Genomic DNA, 17579 nt, shown 5'->3' on the forward strand with positions numbered 1-17579 from the left:
ATTTCATCTCTCATTAAAAAGTTTTCTTAAGGCTGTTATTTGAGAACACTTGATTCCTGCTAAACCATCATCATTCTCTTAAAGTTCCCTGATTCTCGCTATTAAACCATCTACAAAACCAAACTGTACATTCATACAATGACTTAAGGCATCTATCAGATCGGTGTTCGTTTGTGTAGGAACACTCTTCCAAGACTAAAGTCCATCTTGCTATTCTTGGTGATAAGTTCTCCTTATTCATAGTCTTTTGGAATGCAGTGCTGCCCGTTGCAACTTTCAAAAATATTCCTAGTAAATACACCCAGAATTTCCTTCAGGCATTAACAAAAGCTAGAACTTAAAGCTCATGACTACTGTATTTCACCTCCTTGAGATTGTGTTTTTTTTTTACCCATATACGAGACTGGATGGAACTTGTCGTCATCTGGAGATTTTTGCAATAACGTGGTCCCAAAACCTTCTTTCTTTGCTTGCATCCGTGTGTAGTTCAGTTTCGCATTTTGGGCTGTAGATTTGTAAGACTGAATGCGATGACAGAGTATCTTGAATGTTTGCCTCTGCTCATCTTCAAATTTATATTCTTGATTATTCATCACTAAATAGCTCAGAGGTGTGGCAGCTGCAGAGTAATTTGAGATAAACTTCCTAAAGTATCCTGTTAGACCTAGGAAACTTTGTATTTCTGCAATATATTTCGGTTCTGGACAGTTCTGAAGAGCTATTGCCTTCTCAGAAATAGGTCGGATTTGTCCACACTGTGTAACATACCTAAGCAACTCAATAGTTCCGTTCAAGAACTGGCATTTTGCAAAATTAATTTTTGAGCCGTATTCTGCTGCTGTTTTTAATACTAGACCAAGCTGCTGAAGTGCCTCATCATCACTCTTTGTTGGTATAGAAATATCGTCCGTGTAAATAAATAAGATATTCTCTCTAGCCAGTGTCCAAAAAACAGTGTTCATCTGGAACATTGCAGTTGAATTTGATGAGGGAAATGGGACTTTCCTGAAATTAAACTGCCCTGAGTGTGTCACAGGTGATGTATATTTTCGGCTTTCTTCTTTAACATCAACGTGAAAAAAGATTGCTGGGGTCTAGTGTGTAAAACACTCAGGCATATTGTAGTTTATTTAAAAGATCTTCTATGAGGGGCAGTGGGCAACGATCTTCGCTATGAATTTGTTTAATTTTCTGTAGCCTATACAGACGTGATAATCTCCTTCATTTATTTATTTATTTTACAGCTACAACATGGCTTGGTTCTATTATTCCTTGATCAAGTCACTTCTGGACTCGGATGTCAACAACTCCTTTCTCTCCTGGTGACATACTTCTGGGTCTGCTACAATCGATTGTTGTTCTCTCTCAATAATCTTCATTCTGACATCAGTGGGCTTTGTTGGGGCTTAATTAGTCACTAAATCTTCGACGTGTTCCTTTGTTTGATCACTAATGTAGCTTTCAGTATCAAATTCTGGTTTGTCTATTACAGGGATACACGTAAGATGAGCTGCCCTTCAAAATCGTTTCCAGCCCCACTGCTAAATTCATTGTCTCTCTAGGAACCACATAAATATCTGTTCCAATTTTCACATCATCAGTCACAACAATTAGATTAGATTAGATACAGTTTTCATTCTACAGACCCATAAATGAGATGATTCTCGCGGGTGTGGAACAAGTCGGAAAGTGAAACATAAAACATTTGATTATAATACTCAGTACCCTGATCATTTGTCAGGAGATTGTCAAAATTGGTGAATACATTACAGTAAGCTGGAATTGCTAATATTTACAGAATTAATACACTGTCAGGTTGAAACATAATTATGTACTTTTAATAAATTATTCATACACAAAATACCTAATTTTGTTTGTTGTGATCATGTACTGTGAAAACTAAAATGTAACAGACATTTTTATTGAAGCTGGTCTAACAGTCCCTGTTAAGAAATTCATCTACAGAGTAGAAGGAGTTGCCTATCAAAAAGTCTTTCAAACTCTGTTTAAACTGTGCTTTATCTGAAATCAAGTTTTTTAATGATTGATGGCAGTTTATTGAAAATGAGTATTCCTGAATATTGGATTCCTTTTTGGACCATGGTATGTGATTTTAGGTCTTTATGTACAGGGTTATTACAAATGATTGAAGTGATTTCACAGCTCTACAATAACTTTATTATTTGAGATATTTTCACAACGCTTTGCACACACATACAGAAACTCAAAAAGTTTTTTCAGGCGTTCACAAATGTTCGATATGTGCCCCTTTAGTGATTCGGCAGACATCAAGCCGATAATCAAGTTCCTCCCACACTCGGCGCAGCATGTCCCCATCAATGAGTTCCAAAGCATCGTTGATGCGAGCTCGCAGTTCTGGCACGTTTCTTGGTAGAGGAGGTTTAAACACTGCATCTTTCACATAACCCCACAGAAAGAGATCGCATGGGGTTAAGTCGGGAGAGCGTGGAGGCCATGACATGAATTGCTGATCATGATCTCCACCATGACCGATCCATCGGTTTTCCAATCTCCTGTTTAAGAAATGCCGAACATCATGATGGAAGTGGGGTGGAGCACCTTCCTGTTGAAAGATGAAGTCAGCGCTGTCGGTCTCCAGTTGTGGCATGAGCCAATTTTCCAGCATGTCCAGATACACGTGTCCTGTAACGTTTTTTTTCGCAGAAGAAAAAGGGGCCGTAAACTTTAAACCGTGAGATTGCACAAAACACGTTAACTTTTGGTGAATTGCGAATTTGCTGCACGAATGCGTGAGGATTCTCTACCGCCCAGATTCACACATTGTGTCTGTTCACTTCACCATTAAGAAAAAAATGTTGCTTCATCACTGAAAACAAGTTTCGCACTGAAGGCATCCTCTTCCATGAGCTGTTGCAACCGCGCCGAAAATTCAAAGCGTTTGACTTTGTCATCGGGTGTCAGGGCTTGTAGCAATTGTAAACGGTAAGGCTTCTGCTTTAGGCTTTTCCATAAGATTTTCCAAACTGTCGGCTGTGGTACGTTCAGCTCCCTGCTTGCTTTATTCGTCGACTTCCGCAGGCTATGCATGAAACTTGCCCGCACGCGTTCAAGCATTTCTTCGCTCACTGCAGGCCGACCCGTTGATTTCCCCTTACAGAGGCATCCAGAAGCTTTAAATTGCGCATACCATCGCCGAATGGAGTTGGCAGTTGGTGGATCTTTGTTGAACTTCGTCCTGAAGTGTCGTTGCACTGTTATGACTGACTGATGTGAGTGCATTTCAAGCACGACATATGCTCCTGTCGCCATTTTGTCTCACTGCGCTCTCGAGCACTCTGGCGGCAGAAACCTGAAGAGCGGCTTCAGCCGAACAAAACTTTATGAGTTTTTCTACGTATCTGTAGAGTGTCGTGACCATATGTCAATGAATGGAGCTACAGTGAATTTATGAAATCGCTTCAATCATTTGTAATAGCCCTGTAGATTGCTCTTATTCCTGGCATTGATGCTATGTATTGAGCTATTGGCTGGAAACAGAGATATATTTTTGTTTTTTGGCTGCCTGTCGTGACGAGTGGAGCCAGGTTGTGGCTTGTGCCTGCCGCAGGGCACTTTAGGTGCGCTCTCCGCGGATGCGATTCCCGAGCTGGATGTCCTTGAGCACGGTGGTCGACGAGGTAGGTCTCTCTGGCCTCCTGCAGAGCCATGACGACGCAGCTCCGGAAGCGCAGGTCGGTCTTGAAGTCCTGGGCGATCTCGCTCACTAGGGCTGACTGCAGATGAGCAGCTCAGTGCTCATTTGGTAGTGGTAGATTCCTTGCAGGGTGACAGTTCCCGGCCTGTAGTGGTGGAGATACTTGACGCTGCCGGTGGCGGGTGCGCTCTTCCTCATCGCCTCAGTGTCGAGCTGTTTGCGTGGCACCTTTCCACAGTTGACTTTCAGATCTTTTGCTTTGTGCTCTCTGTGACGAGAGCGTTTAGCGAGACGGAGCGGAGCGGCGTGGAGGTGGGTGCGCGACGGTGTCTACTACTGTCTTGTCTATAAAATACACTTGTGGAGAGGTGAGGTTTTTTGCAAATTCTATCAAGACCACTTCGGTGTTTTACATTTTTAAATTTACAGGAGTCAACTCTCTACCTGTCCGCAGCTCGTGGTCTTGCGGAAGCGTTCTCGCTTCCGGCGCACGGGGTCCCGTATTCGATTCCCGGCGGGGTCAGGGATTTTTCTCTGCCCCGTGATGACTGGGTGCTGTGTGTTCATCATCATCATTTCATCATCATTGAGTCGCAATTCGCCAAAGTGGCGTCAACTAAAAAGGACTTGCAATACAGCAGCCGAACTTCCCCGCATGGGGCCTCCCGGCCAACAATGCCATACGATCATTTCATTTCATTTCAACTCTCTTCCTATGTAACGACATTACATATACCAATCAGAACGCAGCGGGAAAAAAAAATACTGGGAGACTGCACTGAAAATGAAATGCGGGATTTTATAGCTGTTATTTTCCTTAGTAGGTATGTTGTGGTCCCGAGGAGGAAGATGTACTGGCAAGGAGAAACTGACAGCCATAATCAACTTCTCTCCAATGCCATATCAAGGGATATGAATTAATGTTTGAGCATGACCTTAGTGATGTTTTTCCAAATGTAGGCATTCCAGTTATCATTGTTTAGCGGATTTTCCACATAGTACCAATTGTGAAATGTGAATCTCAGAGAGGATGCTCCAAACTAGCTCTAGTTACCAAGGACAAATTACGTGCTACAATGCAAGAAGAACGAATTTACAATCACGCCTTGTTATCAATTGAACATTAGGTAACTAGTTCTCTAAATATCCAGGAATAGATGGAGGGATTTCACTAGGACAGAAATTTTGAGGTATTCTGAACCGTGAATTTACTTTCAAAACCTTTTCTTAAGAATTTACTTTATTTACTTGCGATTCATCAAGAACATCAACACATTTAATCACACTATGTGAGCTTGGAAGTATTTGCCAGTGGTAACTGAAGAAACAAATTATGGAAATTTTATTCCTAAAAGCCTTTTTTAAACAGATTTAAAATTATAATCAGAAGCATGCTATAAATATCAAGTTACAATTTATTCAGAGGCAGAAATAACAATTTTTTAGTATGAGCTTTTGGGCTGAGAACCTTGCCGCTCCCTTTTAACATGGCCGGAGTGACTACCGCTCACAACAACATTTGAAAGACTACACTGGTGCAAATCTGCAACACACCAGATTACTTTAAACTAAAAATTTTAACAACTGACACAAACACACAAACTATGCACCCCGTAAGAGGGATGGAAATGGTACAAGACACTCACATTAAAATTATTTGCCAGCGAAAGTGCTTAAAAGAACTCTTACGGTGGAAGGGTGGCAACTTTATATATTTAAATGACCATTTAAATAAAATCCATGAAATGTAATTTTACATAAAATGTACCAACATGCTCTACATTACACATATACCACCTCGCAAGATGATAGGCAAGATAGAAACATATTTCAGGAATTCGGCCTTTACACCTTAAGCAATAAATTCCTTAACACCGAATCTGACAAACATGGCAGAGGCAGCTATTAATGTATGGCAGATTGAGAGGGGGATTACTGAACAACCCGAACCGCAGATTGCGCTAACCCACCCCAACTCCACAGGGGAAAACAGACCACCCAATTCATAAATAATCACCTCCTCGTGGGTGGGCAAATGGAGAAGAATGGTGGGACGACCCCAAAACAAAGCGGCTGGTAACCTCACTAAGAAAACAAGTAGAATTTAACAAGTTAATGAAACAACATATCTCCAATCACTTAACTTCTAATAAACTGCGATTCCTGGCGAACACCTGGCACAGAACCCCCAATGCTCTCCCGAACCGTCTGCTGCCAGCCGCTTCAACGGACGCGGGAAGGCGCGCCACTCTCCCGTCTCAGTCTCACGGCGTTGCAGCTCGCCCCGGCCAGCCCAACGTCATGGGTTGACTCCTGTTGCTCTCGTGTCGACCGCGAAGCCATTACCCCATTCTATACGGCACAGCCCACTGGACTCACGTGGGGACCTCACCTGCGCTGACACTCAAGGCGGGCCAGTCATCTTGTGTCTCAGTGCGCGAACGACCATCCGACCAATCGATCCAACCACCAATGACCATTGCCCAAGCAACTCGAGCAGACTGGCGGCCTAATGCGCAGACTCAGATGCAGGAACACAGCCCCTACCGGGCGAGCACTAACTGAGTTCTGGCGGAGTGGCAAGACCCTCATTTTCTGGCTTTAAAGTTTGATCCAAATGACAGCCATACTAGCACTCCGACGACAGACAGACACTCACTGCCGCACACATGTGAACGAGAGACAGACCAGCAACTGGTGACGCGAGACTGACCCAGCCTCACTCAGACTGACCAACTGCTGAGCTGATAGTGCCCCTTAAAAATGCATGTGAGGGGCAACCTTTCCCCTTTCCCACCAGAGGGAGACACCAAAGCTGCAATGGGGAGCCGCTGTATTGTGACGAGCCTGATTCCAGTTCTCTCTAATTAACCCCGGGGATACCCACTCAGGAAGTAAACCAGGAATGTGCCATAAGTTAGACAAAGGCGAATTGATAGGATAGGCCAATAAGAGAGAGGCCGGAGTAGTCTACAATGCCTCATGAACCGCAGTGTTAAATGCAGAATTAATCCAGGGCAAGTTAGTATCCCACTTACTCAGTTTAACTTGATGGTAAATTATTAAAGCTGATTTTAGGTTGTGATTCACACGTTCAGCAAAGGACCCGTGAGGGTTATACGGTGTTGTGTTTATGTGCTTGATGCCATTCCCAATTTTTACCACAGCTCATGCTCATTTTTTAATTTACTGCATTTATACAATAGGTAACCCTGTATGTTATTTTTATGCATTTGGAAAGTTCCCTTAGGTATATCATTATGTAATGCATGTCATAGGTGGTGTTGAAGAATTACGTCTATTCTCTGAGCTCTCCTACTGTACTTTCATGTAAATGTATTAGGCCTACATGAAGTCAACAGGGGCCACATTTCTTCTGGTCCCAGTCCTCCACATGGGGTAACCCTGTGTATGGTGCATACTACTGCTATACATTGTGAAGTACATTACAGGGGTTACTTTCCATTTTGACACATATTAAGTTTTCTTCCTATTTCATTCACAGGGCCTATAAGGAGAGCAGGAGGAATCGGCTCAAATACATCTGTGCGTGTGGTAACTGGTTGTATCTTGTTTTCACAGTTCCTATGGAAATGATAAGTAGGAGACTGTAATATATTCATATGTTCCTTACTTAAAACTGATTCTTGAATCTTTGTAAATATGCCTTTGTATGATAGTGTCTATCAAATGAGTATATTTTGGAGGTCTCACCATGAAAAGCATTTTTAAACAAAAAGTTTGGTGTCAAATTGTGCCTCCTACACCATTTTACGCTATGAAAACTTGCAGGCAACTGAACACCACAATAGCAACAGATTCACATTGCTTTGATCATCCCAGTACCCACTTGCTCATGCATGAACAGCTGCATATACCACCAAGCAACTGAACAACCACACTGTTTGAACTTGTTCTTCACATGGTGAACATTGTCATGGTTTTTGTGTTTTGAAATAATGTAGTTTTAAGTACCTTCCAGAAGTTCATTGTTACCCAAGAGCTGTCAAGGTTACCTTCGGATTTTATCCATCACTTTCCACTCCTTTCACCTTTTAACAATGTTTGTCAATGTGAAAAATGCAAAGCTATGGTGTGGTTTGGTATCCATGTTAAACTGTAGTTCTGTTAAAATGACAGGGCAAGTTAGTTTAAACTGGAAGCAAGGCAATGCCATACCACCAAAATAGGATTATGCCAAGTAAATCACTTGCCACTCATCCACTCTGGTGGATTACAGGTGTACTTTTTTAAGGTTACTTCTAACAACGTAGAAGTATAGAAGACTACTCATCCAATAACAGAAGTGTTGTCGACAGGCACAGACAAGAGAAAGAAAACTTGCTAGCTTTTAGACCAATCCTTCCTCAAGCTGGAGTGCACACATGCGCGTGCACACCTGTGCCCATAAGCAGTGCTGGATGGACACACAATGCTGTGATTACAGTTTAGTAAGTTAGTAGGTGGACTGGGTAGGCTGCAGGTTATGTTGGAAGGGTGGGCAGAGAGAGAGAGAGAGAGAGAGAGAGAGAGAGAGAGAGAGAGAGAGAGAGAGAGAGAGAGAGAGAGGGGGGGGGGGGGGGGAGGAGGCAAAAAGAGAAGTTGAGGTTAGGCAGCTCAGCCAGCTTGCTGGATAGAAATGTGAAATGATGGGTGGCATGTGATGTACAAGTGATGGAGCCAGTTGTGTATGGCGCATGATTAAGGTGATGTGGACATATGAGTTGGGAGGGACTGAAAGGACAGAGGAAGGAGAAACTATTAGGTGGAGGGTGTGGGAACAGTGAATTAACAGAGCCAGGGAGGTTACATGAGTGAAGGATGTATTGCAAGGAATAGCACCTATCTATGTTGTTCAGAAAAGCTAATGGTGGACGGGAGTACTTACATGGCCCTGGTTGTTTAGCAACCATTGAAATTGAGCGTGTTGTGTGCAGCTGCATGTTGTGCCATTGGGTGATCTACTTTTGTTTTTGGCCTCTGTTTGGCAGGAACATTCATTCTGATGAACAGCTGGTTGGCTGTCATACCAACATAAAAAAATTGCAGTGATTGCACCTGATTTGGTATACGACATGGCTGCTTTCACAAGTGGCCCTGCCTCTGATGGAAGTGGTGAGGGGTTGGAATCAAAAGCCTGGAGAAGCACATGCTTCAGTTGGGGGGGGGGGGGGGGGTTGCTCGTTTGTAGCTGATTCTTGAGGGTGGTGGGAGGATTACCAGTGTGTGAGATATGCAAAGGGAAATCTGTCTGTGGACTAGATTTGGGTGGGAGTGCCTGCTTTGAAGGTCATCATCAGAATGTCAGCATACTAGGCAAGGGACCTCTCATATCTGCAGATACACTGCCCGCAGGTGGCGAAGCTGTATGGGAAGGATTTTTTTGGTGTGTAAGGGATGATAATTGTTGAAACGCACGTATTGTTGGTGGTCAATCTGGGACATCTGGATCCTTCCCTCCGTAACCAGATTCTCTGAACTACACAGATGAGCGTTATCCTTGCAACACATCCTTTGCTCCCATAACTATCCTGGCCTGTCTGTTAGCCCACTGGCCCCACAGTCTACATGAAAATTTTCCCCTCCCTCTCTCCTATTACCCCCCCTCAACTCACATCTCTGTGCCACCTTTATCGTGTGTCACACCTGTCGGCCCCACCACTTATGCATCACTGGCCCTGCCCATGCACCTGGCACCCTCCATCCCTGCATTGCTAACCAGCAAACCACTACCTTCCTCCACTAGTGACTCACCCCCAAACTCTCTTTCTGCCTTCCATCTCTCTCTTCCTCTATCTGCCTCACCCACACAACCCTCACCTTAACCAATCGGGCTGCCAAACTGCAATCGTGGTATTGTGTGTCCAGCTGGCACTATGTAGGGGCACAGGGGTGCATGTGTATTTGTACTTCAGCTCAAGAAAAGACTGACTCCGAAAGATAGCAAGTTTTTGTGTGCCTGTCGTGACTCAGTGCTTTTGCTATTCAGTGAGTTTTCTCCTTTACCCCTAAATTATTTACAGTTACCATATCTTTCCTACTATATTTAATGTTAATTTCAGTTATTTGGATTGTTGTAAAAAAGCCTAATGAAGCGGTTGTGGTGCAAACCATGTTCAAGGCAGTCAAAAAAGCTATTTTATCCATGTTGGATCTTGTGAACTCTGTAGCTGTTAGATAATGATAGTTGGCGAATGACACAGTGGCTGGTTTGCTTCATTCACCAACAGTCAAGATAGTGATTTGACAGTTGAATCTGAGGATTAGGAAGACTACCTATGATTACATGCAACAATTTACTGAAACTGGTAATTCCAAAGAAACTGTTAAGGGAATACAACACTTATGTGAGTACATTTATTTCATCACACAAGTGACTGACTGTGACTTTGCATTTTTCACCAGTGTACTTACTATGTTTATCTTTTCATCTAATTGTGTTCATGCGAGTTTGTGTCATAGTGATGCTTTTGATATGTAAAAGTGGTTTTATTTAGTTAATTTTTTCAACATTGAAGAACTGAGGCATTATTAAAAATTAAGCACACTTTGAAACTCTTAGAAAAATTTATTTAATAATAAGTTATAAATTCTGTACAGAATTTCACCCTCAAATATTTACACAAAATTTACATTTTTGCACTTTACAAACATGTGTAACACATTAATTTGTATGAAACATTATTACACATAAATAAAATTCTGAACATTCCTCAGAATATATTTCTGCATATAGGGCATGTTGACTTGTTGCTTGTGCTGAACCATTTGTACTGAAAAAGAAACAAACAATAAGTAGCAGCCTCAAATACTGCAAATAAAACTCTATGAAAATGACAAAATTCCCATATTAAAATTGACTAACATGTTACTATAACAGCCAGAGGCTTCCTGTGATGTGTGGCTGTAACTTCTATAATAGAAGTAGAACTATAGCAAAAAGCAGATATGAATAGAATGTGTACAGTCTGTTAGTATACAGGAGGATCCTTAATAATACCGACAGACCAGACACAAACAAGTAAAATACCTTGAGGTTATAGGAAATGTATATGATTGAAACATGACTGAAATTGAAACCTGAGACCACTGAAGGACAGAGCCACGTGTTGTGCATATACCAGCACACATGCTAATTGTCCACGTCATATAAACTAACATAAATGCATGTGTTGATGGAGATATAATCCAACACACATCACACACATCATGGGAAGAATAACAAATTTGACTGCTTACAAAGCTTTTTACTTTCAACTGGATACTCTATGATTAAAAATAGTAATGGAACTTCTTCATACCAAAAAAAGGGACAAACACCACTTCTTGTGTGTGTGTGTGTGTGTGTGTGTGTGTGTGTGTGTGTGTGTGTGTGTGTGTGTAGGGCGGAGGGGAAAATTAAGTAAAAAGCCAAATCTATGTTTAGTAAGTATTACTTCACTGTTGGTCATTATTAGTCAATCAATAAATCTTAATTAACCATAAATATTCCAGTATTTTTGTTTTCGTTCCTTTGGTTACTAATATCCTTCATTTAATCTTAAGAAACTTCAAATTATCATACAAAACCACTAGAGGTTTTAATTTTTAATTAATATCACTTTTGCAGAAATTAATTATAAAAACTGGGACAAAGACAAAAAGAAATGTTTGAAAGTTACATATCAAGTGGCCGATGTGTTTTGCAAACTCAAAAGACTTGAAATTGAAACACACAAAGGTGAGGGTGTAGGATAATGGACCAGACTTTCTTGGTCTAAATTGAATGGTTATTGGTCTAGTTAAGATTCTTTATCTGTACTTTTCTCTCGTTATAGGGCTTGTGGGAAGAACCAGAGAATTTGTCTCCTGGTTTCAACATCAATTCACTTAAGATTGGTAACATATGTTAACTTAATTACTATTAAAAACAGTCTTGATCACAATTTATTTTATAAGGTGACCGGTTTCGACCACTGCTGTGGTCATCTTCAGACCATTGAGTGGAAACCCCTTACTGTTGGAGATTTGTGATTCTCCAACAGAAAGGGGTTTCCACTCAATGGTCTGAAGATGACCACAGCAGTGGTCGAAACCGGTCACCTTATAAAATAAATTGTGATCAAGACTGTTTTTAATAGTAATTATTTACAATTTTATTGATCACTGCTGTTCCCATAATGCATTCAAAAGTAATATGTTAACTTATCCAATTCTCACACTAATGTAATTATTTCTGACCATACAGGAAAATAAGGGTGGCTTTTGACAGGTTTCCTGGTGCATGATACACTCTATAATGAGTATGTGACAGCCAGATCTGTATTAAATTGTACTGTAGTGACTGTGCATCATTATATTAAGTATGTTCAAGGAACAAAGTGTTTATGCTAAACAACATTATTGCTGACATTCGCTTATACTTTGGTTTTCATACTTATTCCTAGTATTGATTCTTGCTATGTATTCTCAGACTGTTTTATGTTTTTGCACATCATTAAATGTTACAATAAAGCAGATTTACTCTAAATGGTGACATTTTTGGTGACCCTGTCGTGATCCCAGGTGCCAATTGACATAGTATCTGGTGGTAGCTGATGTGAATCCCTGGAGTTAATCAATGTTTCACACAGTTCCACTTCAAACGGCAAGTATGAACTGACCATGTTGCGCAATGTCTGTATATTGAACTGCAGTTCTGTCCCAAACGTCAACCACGCCGTGTGCCATCCACTTATTGAATCCTGAATCCTAGTTTTGCAATGTCAGATCCACCACCGACTGTTGATGCACCTCCAAGCATACCGGTTAGCAGCTTCATGGCCAAACCACCATGATTCTGGCAGGAAAACCTAGTCTTGTGGTTGGCGCTGTTCGAGAGTCAGTTTGTGCTAGCTGTTAGCACTCATGAAACCAAACACAGTTAAATAGTTGCTGCATTAAATGAAGACTGGACATTTTGGCTTTACCATCAAACACTGACCAGCAAGAACACCCCTGATCACTTGCCTGTCACAATCTGAAGTAGAGTGCCTAGAGAAGTTACTGCATACAGAGGAATTAGGCAACTGTGTTTCCTCACAGTTACTGCACCAGGTATGGACTCTAGTGAGGAACATTCTCATCAAGGGTATCCAGGAACATCTGGCTGCTGCGCTTAACCACCAGATGCAGAAAATATCTTGACACACTTATACTCACTGCGGACCACATCATAGAAATGTATCTGGCTGCTGCGCTTAACCACCAGATGCAGAAAATATCTTGACACACTTATACTCACTGCGGACCACATCATAGAAATGTATCTGTCCACAGATGTAGCAGTTATTGCTCAGTCGGATAATACTATCGCACCATTATGGGTCAAATTGATGAAGTTAATGTGCAAGTTGCTGCACTGCAAACACAGCATTCCAGTCACCAATCGTGGTGCTACAGATCAGAGAGGAAATGCAGCCAGTCGCTCTCAGCCACAAAGCTTCGCTGATACAACTGGCAGTTTCGCTATGAAGCATGGAAAAGCAGTCCTCTATATGAGACGGGAAACAGTCCTGGAGATCAGTAATGACAATGAATGGCTTCCCAAATAGCAGCCATCCACTACTTGGTAGTGAAACTCCAATTTCTAGTGGACACAGGACCTGATGTATCAGTGTATCCATCTTCCAGCTGCCTCGCCAAAGTAGTGATGATCGTTGTCTCTTTGCTGCCAATGGTTCTACCATCCTGACACATGGTAGTGTGACACATTGTTGATGAACCTAGGCCTACATAGCAAGTTCGAATGACAGTTTATCGTGGCAGATGTGATGCACTCTATTCTCGGGGTAGGCTTTCTACCATTTTATGGCCTGCTACGGGACCTTTGTCATCATCATCATCTCCTAGACACTACCACTAATTTCACCAGCCATGGGTGTTTACGCTGTGTGAACAATACTGTTCTGCGAATGATCGCAGGTGGTTCTCTGTATATGGAACTTCTTAAACAGTTCCCGGAGATAACTCGCAGTTGCTTACACTATACTGACAACACCAAGGCTGCCAGTTCACACTCAACATCATTGCCTGACAACAGGAAAGTTGGAATTAGATAACAAGAGTTTTCCTTTATGTTTTTGCAAGGAATCTATTCCCATAAAGCAGTAGCTGTGTCTCATCCCTAAACATAGCTCCCAAGAAGACCAATGAATGGCGCCTTTGGGAGATTACTGGCAGCTTAATGTCTGAACAATACCGGATTACTATCTGGTCCCACACACTGAAGACTTTGAATTCAAGATCCATGACAAGCAAATACACTGAAGCGCCAAAGAAACTGCTATAGGCATGCATATTCAAATACAGAGATATATAAACAGGCAGAAGATGGTGCTGTGGTCGGCAATGCCTAATATGATAACAAGTGTCTGGTGCAATTGTTAGAAAGGTTAATGCTGCTACAATGGCAGGTTATCATGATTTAAGTGAGTTTCAACGTGGTGCTATAGTTGGCGTACGAGCGATGGGACTCAGCATCTCCAAAGTAGCAATGAAGTGGGGATTTTCCCTTATGACCATTTCATGAGTGTACCATTAGTATCAGGAATCCGGTAAAACATCAAATCTCATTGCTGCGGTTGGAAAAAGATCCTGCAAGAACAGGTCCAACAACGACTGAAGAGATTGTTCAACATGACAGAGGTGCAACCCTTCTGCAAATTGCTGCAGGTTTCAATGCTGGGCCATCAACAAGTGTCAGCGGGCGAAACGAAACATCATCGATATGGGCTTTTGGAGCCTAAGACTCACTCATGTACCTTTGATGACTGCACAACACATAGCTTTATGCCTCGCCTGGGCCCAACAACACCAACATTGGACTGTTGATGACTGGAAACATGTTGACTCATCGCACGAGTCGCATTTCAAATTGTATTGAGTAGATGGAGCGTATGGGTATGGAGGCAACCTCATGAATCCATGGATCCCACATGTCAGCAGGGGACTGTTCAAGCTGTGGAAGCTGTGTAATGGTGTGGGCCGAGTGCAGTTGGACTGATATGGGACCCATGATACATCTAGGTACAACTGTGACAGGTGACACGGACATAAGCAACCTGTCTGATGACCTGCATCCATTCCTGTCCATTGTGCATTCTGACGGACTTGGCCAATTCCAGCAGGACAATGCGACACCCCACACATCCAGAATTGCTACAGAATGGCTCCAGGAACACTCTTCTTAGTTTAAACACTTCCACTGGCCACCAAACTCCCCAGACATGGACATTATTGAGCATGTTCGGGATGCCTTGCAACATACTGTTCAGAAGAGATTGCCACCCATCGTATTCTTACAGTTTAAGGTCAGCCCCGCATGATTCATGTTGTCAGCTCCCTCCAGCACTACTTCAGACATTAGTCGAGTCCATGCCATGTCGTGTTGCGGCACTTCTACGTGATCGCAGGGGGTCTGCACAATATTAGGCAGGTGTACCAGTTTCTTTGGCTCTTCAGTGTATTTTCCAAATTAGATTTGGTACATGTGTTTTACCCACTGCCTGTTGCTGCAGGAGACATAAGTAAAACAGCCTGTACTCCGTTCTCTCTCTTTCAGTTTATGAGGTTGCCTTTTTTGACAATGCAATGCTGTGCAGACCTTTCAATGCTTTATGGATGAAGTACCATGAGATCTCGACTTCCATTATGTTGACATGGACGATGTCTTGGTGACGTCCAGTCCCAAAACTGAACACCTGGAACATGTATGCCAGATCTTTACTCACCTCTGTTTGCATGGGCTAATCATAAATCCATCAAAATGCATCTTTTGGGCATCCGAAGTCTGCTTCCTGGGTTGCACCATCAATGCTCAAGGAATACGCCTGCCACAGGACAAGGCTGAAGCTATAAACAACTTCCCACAGCCTGTGACTGCTTGAGTTGCGACAATGTCTTGCGTCACCAATTTCTACTGCTGTTTCATGCACAACCATGCATTCTTCACTGCCCCATTGAATGAACTTTTACAAGGTTCAACAAAACTTGCCTCATAGAATGGACTTTTACATGGCTCACCAAAAACCAAATGACAGGTTGCTATGGACAAGTGATGCCGAGACAGCCTTCAACAACGTGAAGACTGCTATCACTAAGACTGCACCTTTAGCCCATCCTGCCCCTCAAGTGCTACTTATCTTAATGGTTGAAGTATCTGCAACCACAATAGGTGGTGAACTTCAGCAACAAATAGACCAACACTGACGGCCTGTAGCATTCTTCAACCAGCTGTTATATCCACTACAGCACAGCTGGTCAATGTATGATCGCGAATTGTATCAAGTATACTTTAATCAAGAAGTTCTGGCACATGACCAAAGATTAACACTTTATGCTCATTACTGACCACAAGCCACTGATGTATTCTTTCCCTCAGATACTGGACAAAGCATTGCCGCATCAACTATGCTAGTTAGACTGAATAGGATAATTTACGAAACATATAGTCCATACCATACCCGCAGATACCCTCTCTCACATAGAAGCAATACAGGTGCAGTCAATTACGAAGCGCTCGCTTTGGTGCAGCAATCTGATAAAAAGCTCCACAATTTACTGGCCAAGAAATCTAGTCCACAGCTCCACGGTCATGCATGCTGTTGTATTGTGACATCTCCACATTGAAGCCACGACCATTTGTGACTGTTAACTTGCATCTGTGGACAATTTGTCTCATCCAGGGGTCCAAAGTAGAATGTATTTGGTTAAATAAACTTTTGGGTGGCCAAATATTGACAAAGACTGCAAAGCATTTGTGCACCAGTGTACAGCCTGTCAGTGAAATAAGCGCTGGGGATTTTCTCTGCCCGGAGACTGGGTGTTTGTGTTGTCCTCATCATTTCATCATCATTCATGAAAGTGGCTAGACTGGACTGTGTAAAGATTGGGATATTGTACGGGCACTAATGACCATGCAGTTGAGCGTCCCACAAATCAGACACCATCATCGTCACCAGTGAAATAAAATCATTCGCCATGTAAGTGCACTCTTTGGCACAGTTGTCCCACCTAAACAGCGATCAGACCACATACATATCGACAAAGTCAGGCATTTACCGTATTCTGAAGGACGTACTTACTGCCTAACTGCCACTGACCACTTCACTCTTTGCCCTGAAGTCTTTCCCGTGGTCACCACTGCAACAGTCGCAACCACATTCTTTTGCAGATGGATTTTTTGTTCCGTAGTGCCACTTTGCAGTACCACTGGCCAGGGCAGGCAGTTTGAATCCTACCTGTTCAAGGTACTCATGTCCTGTTAGGCATTATGCGCATTCAAACAACGGTTTATCACTCAACAACAGACGGCTTAGTGGAATACCTGCACCAACAGTTAAGGGTACCACTTTGATGCCCTGAATTGCAATTATAGACAGAAACCCTGCTGATCATCCTTCTGGGCCTCTGTACATCCATCAATAATGACAAACTCTACAGTACCAGATTTTGTTAACGGTCAACTGATCTGACTGCCCAGTGAGTTCCTCAGCAACATGCCAGACACTTTTAATGAGGCTTCAGATTTGTCAACAAACTATGCACGTAGACCCGGCAGCTCCATCCTGCTGCAATGAGAGATCAACAGAGTTGTTGCCCTTTTGTCTTTGCCAATGTACGCAAATGCGACAAAGTTTTTGTTTGCCACAATACTGTCTGCAAGCCTCTGCAGCAACCATATGATGGACCACGTCCAGTCCCCAGCAGAGGTGGCAAAATGTTTCAAGGTAGATGTCATGGGAACCTCGACCACTGACTACCGTAACCCACATTTAGCACTGCCTATGCTGGTATCAGCAAATTGCCTGACACACCAACCACAGACAATACAGAATCACCCGCTCCTTCACCGTCTGTCTTGAACAAGCCACAACAGACACTG

General features: G+C 42.5%; 1 protein-coding gene across 1 annotated transcript in view; it reads right to left on the reverse strand.

Moving 5' to 3' along the window:
- Positions 1-10273: 10273 nt before the first annotated feature.
- LOC124775019 (E3 ubiquitin-protein ligase listerin) overlaps positions 10274-17579 on the reverse strand; it is a 154491-nt gene continuing 147185 nt past the window's right edge. The window contains exon 23 of the mRNA XM_047249782.1: positions 10274-10449. Coding sequence (XP_047105738.1) covers positions 10390-10449 — 60 coding nt within the window. The 3' untranslated portion in view covers positions 10274-10389. The remainder of the gene's footprint in view (positions 10450-17579) is intronic.

This window comes from Schistocerca piceifrons, chromosome 1, assembly GCF_021461385.2.
Source record: "Schistocerca piceifrons isolate TAMUIC-IGC-003096 chromosome 1, iqSchPice1.1, whole genome shotgun sequence".
Taxonomy (NCBI): domain Eukaryota; kingdom Metazoa; phylum Arthropoda; class Insecta; order Orthoptera; family Acrididae; genus Schistocerca; species Schistocerca piceifrons.